This window comes from Rhipicephalus microplus, unplaced genomic scaffold (assembly GCF_043290135.1).
Source record: "Rhipicephalus microplus isolate Deutch F79 unplaced genomic scaffold, USDA_Rmic scaffold_13, whole genome shotgun sequence".
Taxonomy (NCBI): Eukaryota; Metazoa; Arthropoda; class Arachnida; order Ixodida; family Ixodidae; genus Rhipicephalus; species Rhipicephalus microplus.
The window spans coordinates 28,576,865-28,593,256 of record NW_027464586.1 but is presented as its reverse complement, the minus strand read 5'-3'; the positions used below and the strand labels follow the sequence as shown (position 1 = coordinate 28,593,256).

Genomic DNA, 16,392 nt, shown 5'->3' with positions numbered 1-16,392 from the left:
TGGAGACGAGGTGGAGAGGTGACGCCCAGCTGCTCAATGATGGTCGTATTATTCAGAGTTCCAACATGTGTTAAAACTCAGCACTGGTTACTTTCAACTTCTCTGAAGCAAGCCACCGTGAGCGAGCAAAAACAGGTGGACCAGGAGTTATGATATGGTGGCACGCATCATGTTGCACAGCCATTCTCAAGTCAGGTGGTTGCGTGATGTTTGGGAGTTGTCGAAGAAGTCCTGTGAAACGGTCATCGGCCACTGTTTTAGTTGGGGCGATTATGTTCCACGAATGGAAAACAACACCATTGACAGAGAGTAGTGTAGTAGTGTCTAGCTGGCGGTGCCATTTGACGTTGACCAGCAGTCCATGATGATTTATGAAGTCGGCACCAATGAGAACAAGGCGTGCGTCAGCGACGAGAAAAACCCAACAAAACACGTGGCGCAAGCCTAGGTTCTGAGTGAATGGCCACGATTTGTATAGAAAGATCGGGCTACCGTTTAAAGCTTGCAGGTAGTAGAGCAGGGGTATTGTTTGGTCGGATTTCTGAGACGGAATAATGCTGACCTCGGCACCAGGGTCCACCAGGTACTGCTGGCTTCTGATTTTCTCCATGACGTAAAACAGGTGACTCTTTAGTAGGCCTTGACAAGGCACCGCTGTTAATGATAGGCCTGTCTGTTTCCCTGCCACGAGCAAGGTTAGAGGCAGTAACGCGCGTCCTGTTCGAGACGGCGATGGCAAGACTATATCCCAGGTGGGGGGGGGGGGGAAGGAGAGCGTTGTGCGCGTTCATAATATGGGACCTTCGGCTGCGGTTTAGGTGACGTGGAGTGGTGTATTGACACTTCGCGGCAAAAAAAAAGAAAACAGTTGTTTTAGGTGATCGCAAAGCGCGCCGATTAGAGAAGCAGGGTCAGGTGGTGTTGTGGAGCGGCACTTACGTTACTGAATGACGGCATGGCGTGGCACACAGACGGCGTGGCCACCTCTAATACCTTGTCCGCTAGGCTGGCCAAGCCGTTGAAGTCCAACTTAGACGAAGTGGCTAGTACGATTTGACATTTCCAGAGAGGCACTGCACAAACAGTTCTCGCAACCAGTTCTCGTCAGTAGTGGTGGTGTAGCTGCTCATGAGTTGACACATATGACGAAGAAGCTGGCTGGGGCGGCGGTTGCCTAATTCTTTCGCGGAGAGCAACTGCTTTATGCGAGAACGCTGTGAGGCCATTGTTTGCGCCTGCAGAGCAGCCTTGAAAGTGTTGTGCGGTGTGGTGGAGGGGGATCCGGAAAGCAGTGCAGCTGCTTCTTCAGCAACAGCTGGAGACAGCGCTGAAACAACGAGATGATACTTGCGTTGCTTTGTGTGCACGCCAGAAAGCATGAACTGTGACTCAGCTTGAATGAACCAGATCGAAGAGTTGCTGTCCCAGTAAGCTTGTAGTAGGAGGGAGATCAAAGAGCCGTCATGATGGGTTGTGCCAGTAGCTTCAGTGTTTAGGTGCGTTTCGTTGCTCTGCATGACTCTACAATACTTCGGCAGTGCCCCGAAGGACTACAGGTCAACACTTTGTAGAGCCAGGTTGTACGAGACGGATACGTCTTTTCAGTAACAACGTGTAGACGCCGCAGAGTCGTAAATAGAGCAGGTGCACGCAGTGCACCAGAAGTGACAAGCGCGAAAGAGAGGAAGGAGAAACAGAGAGGAGAGCAGCACGTTGCTTGGGTTGCTGCTACGCAGGTTTTTATGACCGCGGGATGCACGCTGGCACCCGCGTCGCTACGAGCTCTACGGGTATGAGTATATATACCTGTTGTAGTCAAGCACAGTGTGCAGGCGGTGGGCAACGGTGATTAGCGTGCGATTGCCGAAGCTGTCCCTGAGCGTGTCCTGGATGAGACTGTCCGTGTCGCCGTCCATGTGAGAGGTGGCCTCGTCTAGCACCAGGATGCGTGTATTCCGCAGCAGGGCACGCGCCAGACACACCAGTTGCCGCTGCCCAGCACTGGGAAGGAGAAAGCCAACGTTTCGGTGAACGCTTCCTGTGGTGGTGAATTTCGCTATACGAAACAAGTTGCGAAAAAAGAATTAGTTGCAGCACCATCTGTATGTATATGCAGGAATAAGCCAACAGCCACCGCCATTGTGCAAGAGCAGTTGCGTACGTCAAAACCGGGCATGCATACAGCCTGGATCCCAAAAAATGTTCACAGTAAATACAGACGTGTACCTAGCGTACATAATTCTTTTCCCTCGAGTGCAGGGCCGCATTCTTCTTTATTTGCTTTCATGGACTGTGGTGGCTCAGCCCAGTCTTGCTTGAACGCTTTGACCCAGTAATAATGAGAACTAATGGGCCACCATGCCAAAAAACGTATAAGAGATGCTATTGGAAGTAATTGTATTGGAAATGAGAAAAAAGAAAAGTGGGCGCATTATAACTTGCTTCAGGCAAAGCATTGAATGCGTCATTAGAAGGTCACAAGCTAATTATCTTTTTAACTGCGACGCATTTTTAGCGAACTTCGGCGACTGTACACGTATCTATATCTCTCTCTCTCTCTCTCTCTATCTATCTATCAATCTAGCCACTTACGTTGTACGTTTAGGTGTCTCGTGGTCACCCGCTTATTTGGCGTGAACCAACATTAGCATGCGAGGGTAGGATGGTTTGACAAATACGACGCACTGATGTAGACATGAATATTGTCAGAATCCCGTCGCAAACGTCGTCAAACACTTGTCTGCAGACAGTGGCACATACTCATGGGCGGGAATGTCCTGCTGGTATGTGGGTATGTGCCAAAAGTGACTGACACTTATTATCTACCCAGAAACGACGAGAACAGACATGGACACTTTTAACGCTAAGCTATGCCCAAAATCTGTAGCGTCGATCTATTGAAGACATAAAAGAAATGTAAAGGTTCCAGCTGGAATAGATCTAAAAAGTTATGTGTTTAGAAAAAATTTATTTACAGCATGTGCAGAACACAAAGGCTTCATACCGGGCCTTGTATTGAAGCATTCTACCGCAGATGTACGTGAGGAATCTGGACTATTTGAAAAAAAAAAACGCTAATCTTTGTGAAACGTCATTAGCGGTTGCAGTGCTGCCAACACAGTTTTATAAACATTACGTATACTCTTTCAATACAGCCGTCAATCGGGTTAATGTGAATCGTGGCTTTGTGAATGGCGGTGAAGTTGATTTATGTAGCAGTGTCCAGGACCAGCATCTTTGCGAGCATCAGAGCTTCATTTCAGCTTCTGAATTGCCAATACGCATGTTCTTGTTGGCATTGTTGCGCAAGTGCAAACAGCTGGTTATATCGACATTTGCAACTGATCCACATGTCTTTGCGCGCAGTATTCGTACATATATATAGCGTCATTTCATGACGTGTCCCTCAATAAAAAAAATTGCAACACGGTCACCGACCCTCCGCATGCTTCTCATAACGTCCATTTCGGGGTACGGGAGACCTGCCGAATTTTCATCCTCTTTACTTCTTTACATCTACCATAAAATTGCTGCTATTAGGATGCCTTATTCTCTTCCTGGCGTCATTGTACTTTAGCACTCATTAGTAGCATTAGTACTGTGTCTAACTATGGTATTGAGACCTTGAATTTACACATTTACCTAGGAATGTTTTGAAGATATTGCAGTGTTTCTGGTATGCATGCAACTCCCCTGTTTAGGCCACACAGGTCTCCTATTCCCTGACGCTTGGCACCACCAGCACAACATTTGAACGTATTTTGAAGTTATCATCAAATGACTACATGAAAAGAGTTTACGGTCTGATGAGTGAACTGGCGCGAATTTTTTTAGAATCATTCAAGTACGAGCAGAGTGATAGGGCTTTGTCATTGCGCACTTTCTCTTTTTTCTCAGGTGAGTGTACAGAAAGCTATGGGAGCTTCCGGGAAAGTCAAAGCTTTCTGCACTCAAGCACGGGACTACCTGTGCAATGTAAGTCTGTCTTCAGGAAAGTGGTATGCGATTCACCAAGGCTTTGAAGCAGTAGTGGTTTTTAGCCGGTAATGTGTACCGGTGGAGCGAAGATGGACTGTTCAGTGTGGCACGCCGCACTAGAGGGGGAGGTTTCGAAACGCGCTCACTCGTTATAAGAAAGTATGTGGAACAAGCGAGGGAAATATGGCGCTGTTGAGGCTCTTGCGGTAGGCTTAGTTTCGCGTTGAGAAAACCGAGGTGGTCTTGTTGCTGCGGTTTCTGCAGGAAGACATGACATAGAGAATAGGTGAAAACTCACCTACAAACGCTTTTTTTTCGTGGGCGATAGCATCGCAGAAATCATAATCAGAACCCCACTTGAGAACCACTGCTCTAGAGTTGTCAACAAGCTTTTATGTGTGTGTGTTCAGTTTTGCACAAATTCTCACCCGTATTCACCAGGCTACGCATAATTTGGACATATTGTGCAGTAGCGCAAATGCCACAGAAATATTCACCCTTGCAGTGAATTCGGGACGAGACACGAGAGCAGAAGTACACGGGACGAACACAGGAATGCGTCTGTCCTGTCTTTTAATCTCTTGTCTCGTCCAAAGCGCACTTGTTCACATAAAAACACAATAGGTTATAACCACCGTGAACACTAAGATGCTAAATGATCTGCGTTAAATTGGTAAGTACAAAAGCATCATCATCCTGTGACATTGTCGCCACTACGCTGTAGACATCTTCCATACCCTCTTTTCGGGAATTCAAGAAGGCGTTCCCTGTTGCGAGCTTTCACAGAGGAAGTAAGTGCAGGGCTTGTTTTAAGAGCAGTGCAACTGTTCACCCAGTGAAACAGGAGTCGCAGCTGGAGTCGCATAGAAAAATACCACGGAGAAAGTACGATGGCGCGCCAGTTATAAGCCAGTAAATCATGTTTGACACTCACGACGTGGTATGTTCCACAAAAAATAGACACAAGGAGGTACAGGTAGCTGACACATGAGCGAGTGAATCACGTCACAACGAATCATAAAACTTAAATACCATGACTGAATATCACCTAACATCGTGTAATAGTCCTCACATGCGAGTAGCCGGGTGACTTGTGGCAACCTGAGCGTCTGGTCTGCACTGGACCTTAATAAATTTGTTCTCACTCACTCACTCACGTGACTTCGCGCTGTAAACCACGCAACGGCTGGTCTCATCAGATGTTTCTATTAAAAAGCCAGTGAACCCCTTGACTTAAATCCTAACATCAAGTGACAGGTCTAGTCGCTTGAGATACCAGGGCATACTTAGTACTACAAGGGAAAATTATAATCTCCAACAAAAGCTTTGGCTCACTAGTAAGACAGAGCCAGGTTAATTCTCCATTATTGGTGGCAGGCTTCTGCCCCTGGTTTAAGATGTGCACTTTTTTTCATTTATTCACACTGAAGGAGCAAACTGGGTTGATATTCTTTGAGCTTGATTAAGAAGGAAAGTGTTCTGGCTACCCTAAGACAGTAAGGCAAGAAAAGTAGCAGTAGTAACGCAAATGCAAAGCAATGAGTGCAAAAGCAACAAAATGGAAAGTCATACCCAAAGAGCTTGCAGCGCGACACTTGCAGTGCGCTGCTCAAGTAGCGAAAACGAAGCACAAAAAAGAACACGCAAGTACAAGCAAAATAGGCGCGAACCAACAACAGTGAAAATTTTTTACGATCGTCCAGAGTGTACCCGTGAGTTGCTTTCGTGCGTAATTTTTAGCGTTCTAGCTGCAAACGCTTTAGCGTAACTAGTAGCGAAAATTTTGCGTTTTAGCTGCAAATGTTGACGATACACAACGAGCTAGCCGTTGCTTTGAATATTCTGGCTAGCAATCACTCCTTCCGCAAACACGTTCACTGCTGCGAGCGAAGTGGCCTTCTGTGATCGATAGTTTCATCGAAGCGTTTCGAGCAAAAGCACACACACGTTCAACGTGTAGGTGCATGGCTTTCGAAGCGAGTCTTTTGCACCACTTCACACGCCCTAATGAACAAGTCTCTGCTACGCTGAAGCACCTCATTGTTCGATTGATTGATATGTGAGTTTTAACGCCCCAAAACCACCATATAATCATCAAAGACGCCGTAGTGGAGGGCTCAAAATATTTTAACCACCTTGGGTTCTTAAACATGCACGTAAATCTAAGCACAAGGGCCTACAGCATTTTCGCCTCCATCGAAAATGCACTTCATAGATATGCGTACCGGCAGCCGTAAAGGATGTATGTAATGTCTTGAGAAACTTGATGAAGCACAGTATGCAACTATGAAACAATATGACCACGTTCATGAATGGTCAAAGTGCCGTGAAAAAGAAGACACAATGAAGGTAGGTGCGCGCACAGAAACACGTATTTACTACTTTGTCTGTGTATGTTTGTTTCTTTGTGTTTTTTCTCTTGCCACCCCGAGGGGGAGGTGCACGTCCATTGAACACAAAAAAATTTATAGTAGAGCTTGAACTTTGGGGTTTTCGTAGGGCAGGGTTCGTGTTTTGTAATTATTGAGTGAGACAATTCATGGGGAAAATTGGTGTCAGAAAGACATAGATAAACAGGCAGTAAAGTGTTCAAGATGCGGGGAGGGATTCAAAATAGACCCAAGTGAAGAAACGAATGGAGGAGAGGCTGACACCAAGTGTACGCACTCTGAGGTCGAGGAAAAAAAAGAAAAAAAAACGATGCTTGCCCAGAGTTAACTGTTGATGAGAATCACTGAGCTGGAGACTGCTTTGGCGACAAATCGAAAGAAAACGAGGGCTATGGTAGAACAGATGAAGTCCGCTGAGAAGGCACTATTGAAGATGAGCAAAGGAGCGGCTGACGGAGAGAACAGTAGGGCACCGGCAACCAGAACGGCGGAGAAGAATGAGCAAGGAAGTTTGGGAAAAAAAGGATCAGCCAGTTCAACGGTCGCAAGACCCAGCTTCAGCGAAGTAGTGTTGGGGCTTGGAAGAGACAAAAGGCCGGCTTCACAGGTGCAAGTAACCCCCAGGTTAGGACGCTCAAGCTGAAAGTCACAGCATGTCATGATTGCCGGGTACTCTACTTTAAATCAATGAGCAGAAGCAATCAAAGAGAGGGTAAGAGGTGACAAGAGTGTTGCAGTAGGGACCTTCTCAGGACGCAAGCTGGAAGCAGTAGTGTGACAAGCGAGCGCAAAACTGAAAACTACAGCTAATGAACGAAACCTCTAGATAATTTGAGGTGGTATAAACGATGTCCTAAATGAAGATACGACAGGACTTCAGACCACACTGGCGAAAGGAGACGATGCTATGCGTGGCACTTCTCTTCAGGCACAGGAAGTGATAAGCAAGATACCGGAGGTACCGGTGCGTGGCGGCAACTTGCAAAGAGTGATTGTCAGCGCAAATCAAGGTATATGGCAAATGAGTCAAGAGAAAGACTTTGAGGTGGTGAAAATAAACAGAGAGGTGCATAGGTGGGGTGGTTTTCAACGAGACAGAATGAACGTCAATCGGCGGCTCGGTGATGAGGTGGGTTGGCGACTTGCAGGACGCGCAGTAGCTTTTGCGGGGGGGGGGGGGAGGCACGCGGGCCCTTCGGGGTGCAGGATAGCTAGTACCGAAGAAAACAACCAGGGAAACTCTTTGACAGTGTAGTATAATCAGACACGATTACAAAGTGGCACCAACATTTAAGATAAGTAGAGTCCAGCGCAGAAACAGATGCAGCCTTGAGGGCCGAGCCAATTCCGACGTAAGGTATAATAACATGCAGGGTGGCAGGAACAGGCTGACTTAGAAAGGAATAGAAGAACAGCTAAAGGAGGAGAAGCCGATGGTGAAGGGGGCTCAGGGGCTGGCAGATGTACATAAAAAGGATAGAAAGGCCAGTAAGAGAAACCAGATAATGGTGGAGTGGAATGTCAAAGGATATTGAGGAATCAGGAGAAGAGTGCGACGTAATTTTACTCGGAGATATGAATGCGCACATGGAAGATATAGATGGGTACACCGGCCTAACAGGCAAAATAATCATGGATATGTGTGAAAGGCATGATTTGATCATTTGGCACAGTACTGAGAAGTGTGAAGGGCAAATAACATGGAAGGTAAGAAGGCTGCAGTCGACAATAAATTACACTCTGAAATCACACAGGATGCATGATAGGCTCAGGGGAACGCACGCAGATGAATGTGGCTCCAGAAACGTATCAAGCTAAGAAACTATCAGAAACGTATCAAGCTAAGTTTGGGGAGAGCAGAGAAAGTGGGAAGGAGACAAGATGCGCAACTACAGGAAAGTTTTTATTCAGAAAGCCAAATAGAAATAGCTACAAAACAAATTGAGAAACTCATCACTGAAGATAATAAAACATTGTGAATAAACACGAATCTATTTAGACTGTTTAAGCTAGAGCTTGCTAAGGCACGTGGCAAACCACTACGGAAAAGAAGACACAAACCCGAAAATTGGTGGGATGAGGAAGTTAAGAGAGTCATAGCAAAATGTGAAGTAGCCTCTAAGAAACACAGGCATGCTAAGCTGCGGGGTGAAGCTACAGAGGATGTTAAGAGAAAATGGGACATTTTTCGAAGCTGTAGACGGGAAGCATTCCTTCTGATCAATGGAAAGATTAGAAGAAAGCAGGCTGGCAGAAGTAAATAAAAAGAATAGAAAGGCAGGTGCGAAATTTTGTAACCATGTAAACGCCCCAAGAAATGAGATGAGCCTAGAGCAGAGGTTTATAACTACAGCTGAAGGTGTTAGGCTAGAAGGGATGAAGCTACTGAGTATATAAGAACAAGAGTGACAGAAAAATTTCAACAAAGAAGTGCCTTATGCACCACATTAGACAAGGATGAATCAAGTGGCGCGATGGCTCCATTTTCACAACGAGAGTGGAAAAGGGCTGAGAAGAGAGTTCCTTGTAGTAAATCAACAGGCCCAGCCGACTTTCAATTCTGCTGATAAAGACACAAGGTTTGAAGTGCAAGAAGACTTTGAGAGAGGCAGTGAGCAAATTAATAAACGGTGTTCAGGTCCCAAATGGATGGAAACTTAGCAGGATGAGCATGATCTATAAAGGAAAGGGGGATAAAGCTGACATAAACAACTACCGTCCTATAACAGTGACATCAGTGGTCCACAGGCTGGCGATGGAGATTATAAAGGAAAGACTGCAGGCATGGATATAGGATAAGGGGGTTCTGGGGGAACTACAAAATGGGTTTCGAAAACACGGATTGTTGGAAGACAATTTGTTCTCACTGTCGCAGTGCTTCAAAATAGCAGAAAAGGAACACAAGCCCCTGTGGCTAGCATTTTTGATAATCAAGGCAGCGTACGATAGCGTGGTTTAAGAGGACTTATGGGGAATACTGGATACACTAGGTGTGGGAGATGGAGTCACTTATCTTTAAAAATATATCTATAAAGGTAACAGGGTAGTTATAAAGTGGGAAAAACAGATATCCAAGCCCGCAGAGGTAAAATGGGGGCTTAGGCAGGGGTATCCTTTGTTGTCCTTGCTATTCATGATGTACCTACAAAGATTAGAGGTCATATTAGAGCTAAGTGGAGTTGACTTCAACCTATCTTACGTCAAACAAGAAAAACTCATAGAACAGCAACTACCAGCATTGATGTACGCAGATGATATAGTGCTAATGGCTGACAACAAAGAAGATTTGCAGAGATTGATGGACACCTGTAGTAATGAGGGAGATAGGTTAGATTTAAGATTCAGTAAGAAAAAAATCAGCACTCGTGATTTTTAAAGATAATGAAGGTAGAGAGCTTAAAATACAGGAGGTCACGCTAGAGAGAACAGATAAATAGAAATATCTTGGCGTATAGATAAACATAGGAAGCGAGTACTTTAGGGACAGACAGACAAAGAACTTTATTGGGTCTTGAGAAACGCTGCTCCTGTAAGAGCAACGTCGCGGGCCGCTACCACGTAAGAACGGGGAGGCCTAGCCTCACCGCCGCGTCGTGGGCTCTCTGGACAGCGTGTAGCTGTGGTAGCAACTCTGAACTTCATAAGGCAGAGTTCTTCTTCTGTGAGCCAACTTGGGCCCCGTAACGAGGGGCACTGCCAGAGCATATGTGCTAAGTCACTAACCTCACCACAATCTGGACAAGTAGAGTCAAAAGCTTCTGAGGAGACTAAGCTGAGAAGGAGGAGGAGGAGGAGGAATAAATGAGGAAGGACGGGGTGGTTAAACTATGCTGAGGAAAAATAGGCTTGGACAGGACCTGGTCTGGAGCATTCTAAACGTAGTGGCTTGAGATCTAGACAACTTGTTTGGTGGAGCAAATGACCGCCTACTCGACTGGTAGTGTTTAGCCACTTCACTGAATGTAAGTAGAGCGTCCCTGAACATCTCACTGCCAACCTGCGGACCTACGTCCTCCCCAGCGCGGAGGGATAGTGCACGCGCACGGAAGTGAGCAGTGTCATTCAGGTTTACTTGAAGTCCAGTAGGGGTTCGAGATGTACAAAAAACGAGGTAATGGTACGTGGATAAAGTGTCTTATTTTCAAGTAGTTTAAGTACTTGAGTACACACGGAACCGAAGGCAAAAGCCTTGTTCGCTGACCTTGAGTCGGTGAACATTTGCGATCTACTGTCATTCAAAAGGGCAAGAGTACAGCCAACTGTTCGGCTCTTGAGGGAGTAGGTTCCATAACTGACGCAGCATTGGTAATAGAGCCAATATGATTGACAGAAATAACAGAAAACCTAGCTGAGCGACCGTACTGAGCAGCATCGACAAAACAAACTGAATCAGGATCGTTCCTGATGTTCTTCAGAAGTGTGATGGCCCTAGCCTGGCGCCTTCCTACGTTGTTCTGAAGATGGACGTTTCGCGGAAATAGAGAAACCTGGATGGCAGTACGCTGTTTATTTGGTAGTTTAAGACGATGATCCTCTACGAGCGCCCGACTGAGGCCTAGGACGGACAGAATCTTCCTTCCAGCCGGCGTAGACGACAGGCGCTTTAGCTGTGCAGTCTCTAGGGCTTCAATGATCTCATCTAGGGTGTTATGAACTCCTAGCTGCATAAGTTCTTCAGTGCTTGTTCACACGGAGATGCCAAACACCCTCTTCACGCTTTTTCTGATCAGTTTCCAGCTTTTTTTTTTCAAATTCATACCAAGAGTGCACAGCAGCAACGTATGTTATGTGGCTCATGGAAAAAGAAATATACGTGACGACTCAAGGTAACAGGAATGCAGCACTGATAAAAATTAGGGCATTGTGGAATAACAATAGGTATGATGTTGCGAGAGGTACATAGAAAAGCGTCATAGTTCCTGGTCTGACGTTCGGCAATGAGGTCTTGTGCATGAGATCAGAAGTTCAAGCAACATTAGCAATTAAGCAACGTGGAATAGGTCGGCACTAGAGATCTATCGAACTTTTAAGCGGAAAATCACCAAGAAAGGGATCTATGATAATACTCGTGGTAGTTCTCAACTATTTGAGGTGAGTACGGGAGTATTGTGAACTAAGACATATCGGGCTCAATACGAAGAAGTAGACACGGTATGCCGTGCGCGTGGAGAGAAGGAGGGAACTGCCGAACACTTTATAACGTTCTGCAAAAGGCCCCATAGTTCAGAATGATGGTGCAGAGTTTTTCAAAGCACTGGGGTTTAGAGACAGGGAGGGCAAAATAGACATTAGGCGGGTAGAATTAAGTAAAAGGAGGTTATCTCATTGGTGACTAAAGTCAAGACACGAGTGAAAATTAAACCGTTCACTGAAAAGTATGGGTCCTCAAGCTCACCATTCAAAGAAAAAAATCTAAACTTTTGCTTCACTAATTAATACGGCTTGGTGGGGTTAGCTACCACCAGATCTAAAGGGTGCAGACATATCAATCTATCCATTCATCCATGACGTAACTTGTTGCGTTCGTTCGCCTCCGCAGCACGCTCGAGGCACTCTAACGCAGCGGATCCAGAATTCCATTCACCTACTTTCTTGCGAAGAAAATCACATAAATGTTTTGTTCACTCTCCCCACACGCAAGACTATCGCCTTTCGACGACATTTCATATTACATGCAGATACAGGGCCAATTTTCGTCAAGTCACTTTATATTCTGATTGGATATTTTCACTGCCAGCACTGCTCCACTAGGCATGTCGGGACGTTTGTTACGTCGTTGGTTCTTTTTATTTGTTTAAAAATTACGGGCCTGTTTTTTATTGCTGTGCGCGAGCGCGGTGTAATGCTTGTGTTTCTAACGTGCATGCGTTGAACATGTTTGCGTGCTTGACCAGCCAAAACAAACGAAATGAAAACTGTTGAAGCGAAGGAAGGTTTTTTGTTTCAATGCGAACCCTCAACAGCACTACAACAATGCAGATCATGGTTGTATGTATGCTTCGCAAACGCAAAAAAGACATATAATTCAACTTCGTCCAGCACTTTCCACTTCGTCAATCATCCAGGTAAACTTGAATAAGAACAACAAAGAGAAAGCTAAATAACGTGACAAGCGTTACAGATGATTAATAAAGCATGAAAGTACTGGAACAAATGACCAACAAACATGTGCAGTTTTTGTTGCGATAGCCTCATAGACACTCTCGGTTGGATCTTGCCGCCGACGTCGGCATCGACGTCGACGTGGCCGTCATTCTTTCTCTCTCTCTTTCTCTCTCTCTGTATATATATATATATATATATATATATATATATATATATATATATATATATATATAATGAGATCTAACAGACATTGATGTCAAAGAAAGTTTAGGAGAAGACATTAGGCCGAATCGTAATGTAAAAATGAAGAAAAGTGGGTGAAACGATAACTTGCCGTGGGCAGGATCCAAACCAATGACCTTCGAATGACGCGTTCGATGCTCTACCACTGAGCAACCACGACAGCTATCCCCCCAGCCGCTTTGTAGGGTTTATATGTGAAATAAACGAGGGAGTGTCAGTCAGCGCCACCAGTAGCTAAGGCGGCGCGTGTGGCACACTCTTTTCAGCCTGTTTGGCGTCACGTAGCACGTGAACTTGTTACGAGTGGGTAGCTAACCAATATTCACTCGTATATAACCTAAAGGCACTAGGTCTGCCAATACGAGACCCTCGTTAATGAATGAGGAAAGAAGTGTATACTTAGGGGCTCGTTTTTCTGTGTTTTACACAATATTAATGGGACCTAACAGACAATATTGCCAAGGAAAGTTTAGGGGAAGATATTAGACCGATTTGTAATGAAAATATGAAGAAAAGTGAGTGAAAAGAAAACTTGCGTGGGCAGGATTCAAACCTGTGACCTTGGAATGACACGTTTGATGCCCTACCACTGAGCTACCACAACAGCTATCCCCCCAGCCACTTTATAGGGTTTATATTATTATTATTATTCACAATACTGCCAGTCTCCAAAGAGACCATAGCAGGTGGGCACTACAGTATACAGTTACAAAGAGCACTTAACACTTTCAGGATCGTAAATTGGTAAATAATGTGTAAAAATACAAATCAGCAACCTTGAAGCATACAATCAGCACTTATGCACACCATACACACCAAATACAAGTGAATGCTGGTTTGCATGTCACAGGAAAGCAGAGATATCAAGGACGCTAAAAGAAGTTATTTTCAATTCTTGATAAGAAATCGCACAATGACTGGGCATTAGTGGTGAAAGGGGTTAACAAATTCCATTCGTGGATGGCAACTGGAAAAAAACAGTATTTAAGCGCATCATTGTTACATTTATAATGTAATAGAGTATTTGTATGTTGGTGCCGGGTAGCTCGTGTTTGCGAATATTCAACGTAGTTTGAGACATCTATTTTGAAATAATTATGTAGCACTTGATAAAAAAATTTCAAACGTGCCTGCTTCACCCGTGTTTCGAGCGTGGGAAGCCCAGAAACAGCTAGAAGGGTAGTGGGTGAATCAGCCAGTTTAAATTTGTTATGTATGAATCTTATGGCCTTCCTTTGTACCTTTTCTATTTTTTATGTTAGTCAAGGTATGAGGAATCCATACAGTATTCCCATATTCAAGGATTGACCTAATGAATGTTTTGTAGGCTAGTAGTTTCGTCGAGGTGGGTGCCAGATGGAGCGATCTGCGAATAAAAAATAGTTTTTGCATAGCAGAAGAAGTCACATTATTAATGTGAGCGTCCCACCTTAGATCTGATGTTATTGTTAAGTCTAGATATTTATGTCTGTGTACATTCGTGAGGGCAGCACCGTTTATGTTATAGCGAAAGTCAGAGGGTTCTTTTTTTCGTGTTATCGTTATGCATGCAGATTTTTTTACGTTGATTGTCATCTGCCAATGAAAGCAACATTCTGCAACGGTATTAATAGACTTGTTGAGAGAGAGGTGATCTTGTTTATAGTTGATTTCTCGATAAATGATACAGTCGTCTGCGAATAACTTTATTTTACTATCTATATTAGTAGTTATATCATATATATAAACTAGAAATAACCAGGGTCCAAACACGGAGCCCTGGGGCACTCCTGACGTCACTGGTACTGTGTCTGATGCAAAATGTTCAAAAATAACAAACTGGGATCTATTAAACAAGAAATCTTGAACCCAAGCGATAATTTCTCCATCTCCGATAAGGCTTCTCAATTTAGCTATTAGCTTTGTATGACAAACGCAATCAAATGCCTTGGATAGGTCGAGTAGGATTATGTCGGTTTGGCGGTGATTGTTAATGCCTAGCGCGAGGTCCTGTATTACTTCGGTTAACTGTGTTATGGTGGATAAACCTTGGTGAAAACCATGCTGGTTATTGGACAGAACGCCTTCTTGTTCAAGAAAAACGGTTAAATGTTTTAGAATGATATGCTCGAGTATTTTACATGCCGTGCTGGTTAGCGATATTGGTCTGAAATTTGTTTCAATGGATTTATCTCCTGATTTGTGTATCGGAATAATTTTTGCTATTTTCCAATCTCCTTGTAGTTTGGATGTTGAGAGAGATTTCCGAAAAATAATCCCCAGGTATTTGCTGCACCACTGTGCGTATCGTTTAAAAAATTGATTTGATATATTGTCCAGACCACAAGCTTTTTTTGGTGTCTAGGCCAAGCAGAAGATTAAGAACACCGGCGTCTGTGATAACGAGTGGCTGAATAGTGGGACAGGCCGCGGATGTAAGTCCGGTATGACTCCATTATCTTTAGTGAAGACAGAACGGAAGAATTGGTTGTATCTGTTGGCTTTATCTTTTTTTTTTCAATGGACGAAAACTTAGTTGTGAGTGTGTTTTTTTGGCGGAAGTGGTTCCAAAATCTATGTGGGTTGTTTTTTAAGAAGCTGGGGAGTAAAGTGTTGAAATAATTACTTTCCGCTTCTCTGTATTTCTGTTTAAAAGTTTTTACTGCAAGCTCTAGCCTGGAAGCGTTAGATGGGTTGGTGCCTGGTACCTTGTTTGCCTTCCGAATCCTTTTGAGTTGGCGTTTCACATGTATTACTTCACATGTAATCCATGGGTTATTTTTTAACGTTTTTTTAACCGCACAGGAATAAAATGTGTTACACAGTGCGGCACTATATCTTTGAAACACAACCAGACATCGTTTACATCAGACAAGGGATCTAAGGCCAATTTCTAAAACACTGGGAATTTATGAGCCAAGTAGGTTTGTATGGAAGCGTCATTTGCTTTGTCAAAATTTATTATGGTGTGCGCTACCGTTTGCATCGGTGTTGAACAATCTAGCGGTATTACACACATCGGTATTCTGTGATCTGATATCCCTTCAATAATTTCAACCTGTGCTTGTTCTAAAAGGAAGTTATTACTCCACAAGATTAAGTCAAGTACACTGCGACACTCGCCTTGTACCCTTGTGGGGCATTCCACAATCTGGCGCAGGTTAAAACTTAGCATCATATCGACAAGTGCTTCTGAAGCGTTTGTCGTGTACTGCATGGTAGCCCAGTTAAAGTCGGCAAGGTTGAAATCCCCCATAAGAATAACCCGGCACTTTCCAGTATGTTGGTGCAAATACTCTTGTATGGCGGTTATGCATTCGTGCCCACATCCGGGGCTTCGATAGATGCAGCCAACAACTATACTTGTGCTCTTGGTAATAATTTAAAAAAAACTGCCTCGGCATCTGCTACTTCTGGAAGGATGATTAGTGGGATTGATTTCTTTATTACTAACGCCACGCCTCCACCACGTGACTGGCGGTCTTTTCTAACAAGTACATAATTTGGGGGAGCAAATTCATGACTCGAGATGGATGCCGATAACCACGTTTCGGTAACTGCCACTATATCGGGTTCTCGATCGAGTAGTAAGCTTTCAAATGGCTGTACGTTATTACAGATACTGCGGGCCTTTATGTTCAATAACGTGAACATAAATGTGAATTAAATAATAAGTGAATTAAACAGGAGAGTGTCA

At 44.3% G+C, this 16,392-nt stretch overlaps 1 protein-coding gene across 4 annotated transcripts in view; it reads right to left on the bottom strand.

The window, feature by feature from the left end:
• The window catches only part of LOC119165924 (ATP-binding cassette sub-family C member 2), a 1,429,043-nt gene that overhangs the window by 71,286 nt on the left and 1,341,365 nt on the right, over positions 1 to 16,392 (bottom strand). For all 4 annotated transcript variants that reach the window (XM_075882663.1, XM_075882666.1, XM_075882665.1 and 1 more), the window contains one exon: positions 1,807 to 2,001. In XM_075882663.1, the coding sequence (XP_075738778.1) occupies positions 1,807 to 2,001 (195 nt within the window). The remainder of the gene's footprint in view (positions 1 to 1,806; positions 2,002 to 16,392) is intronic.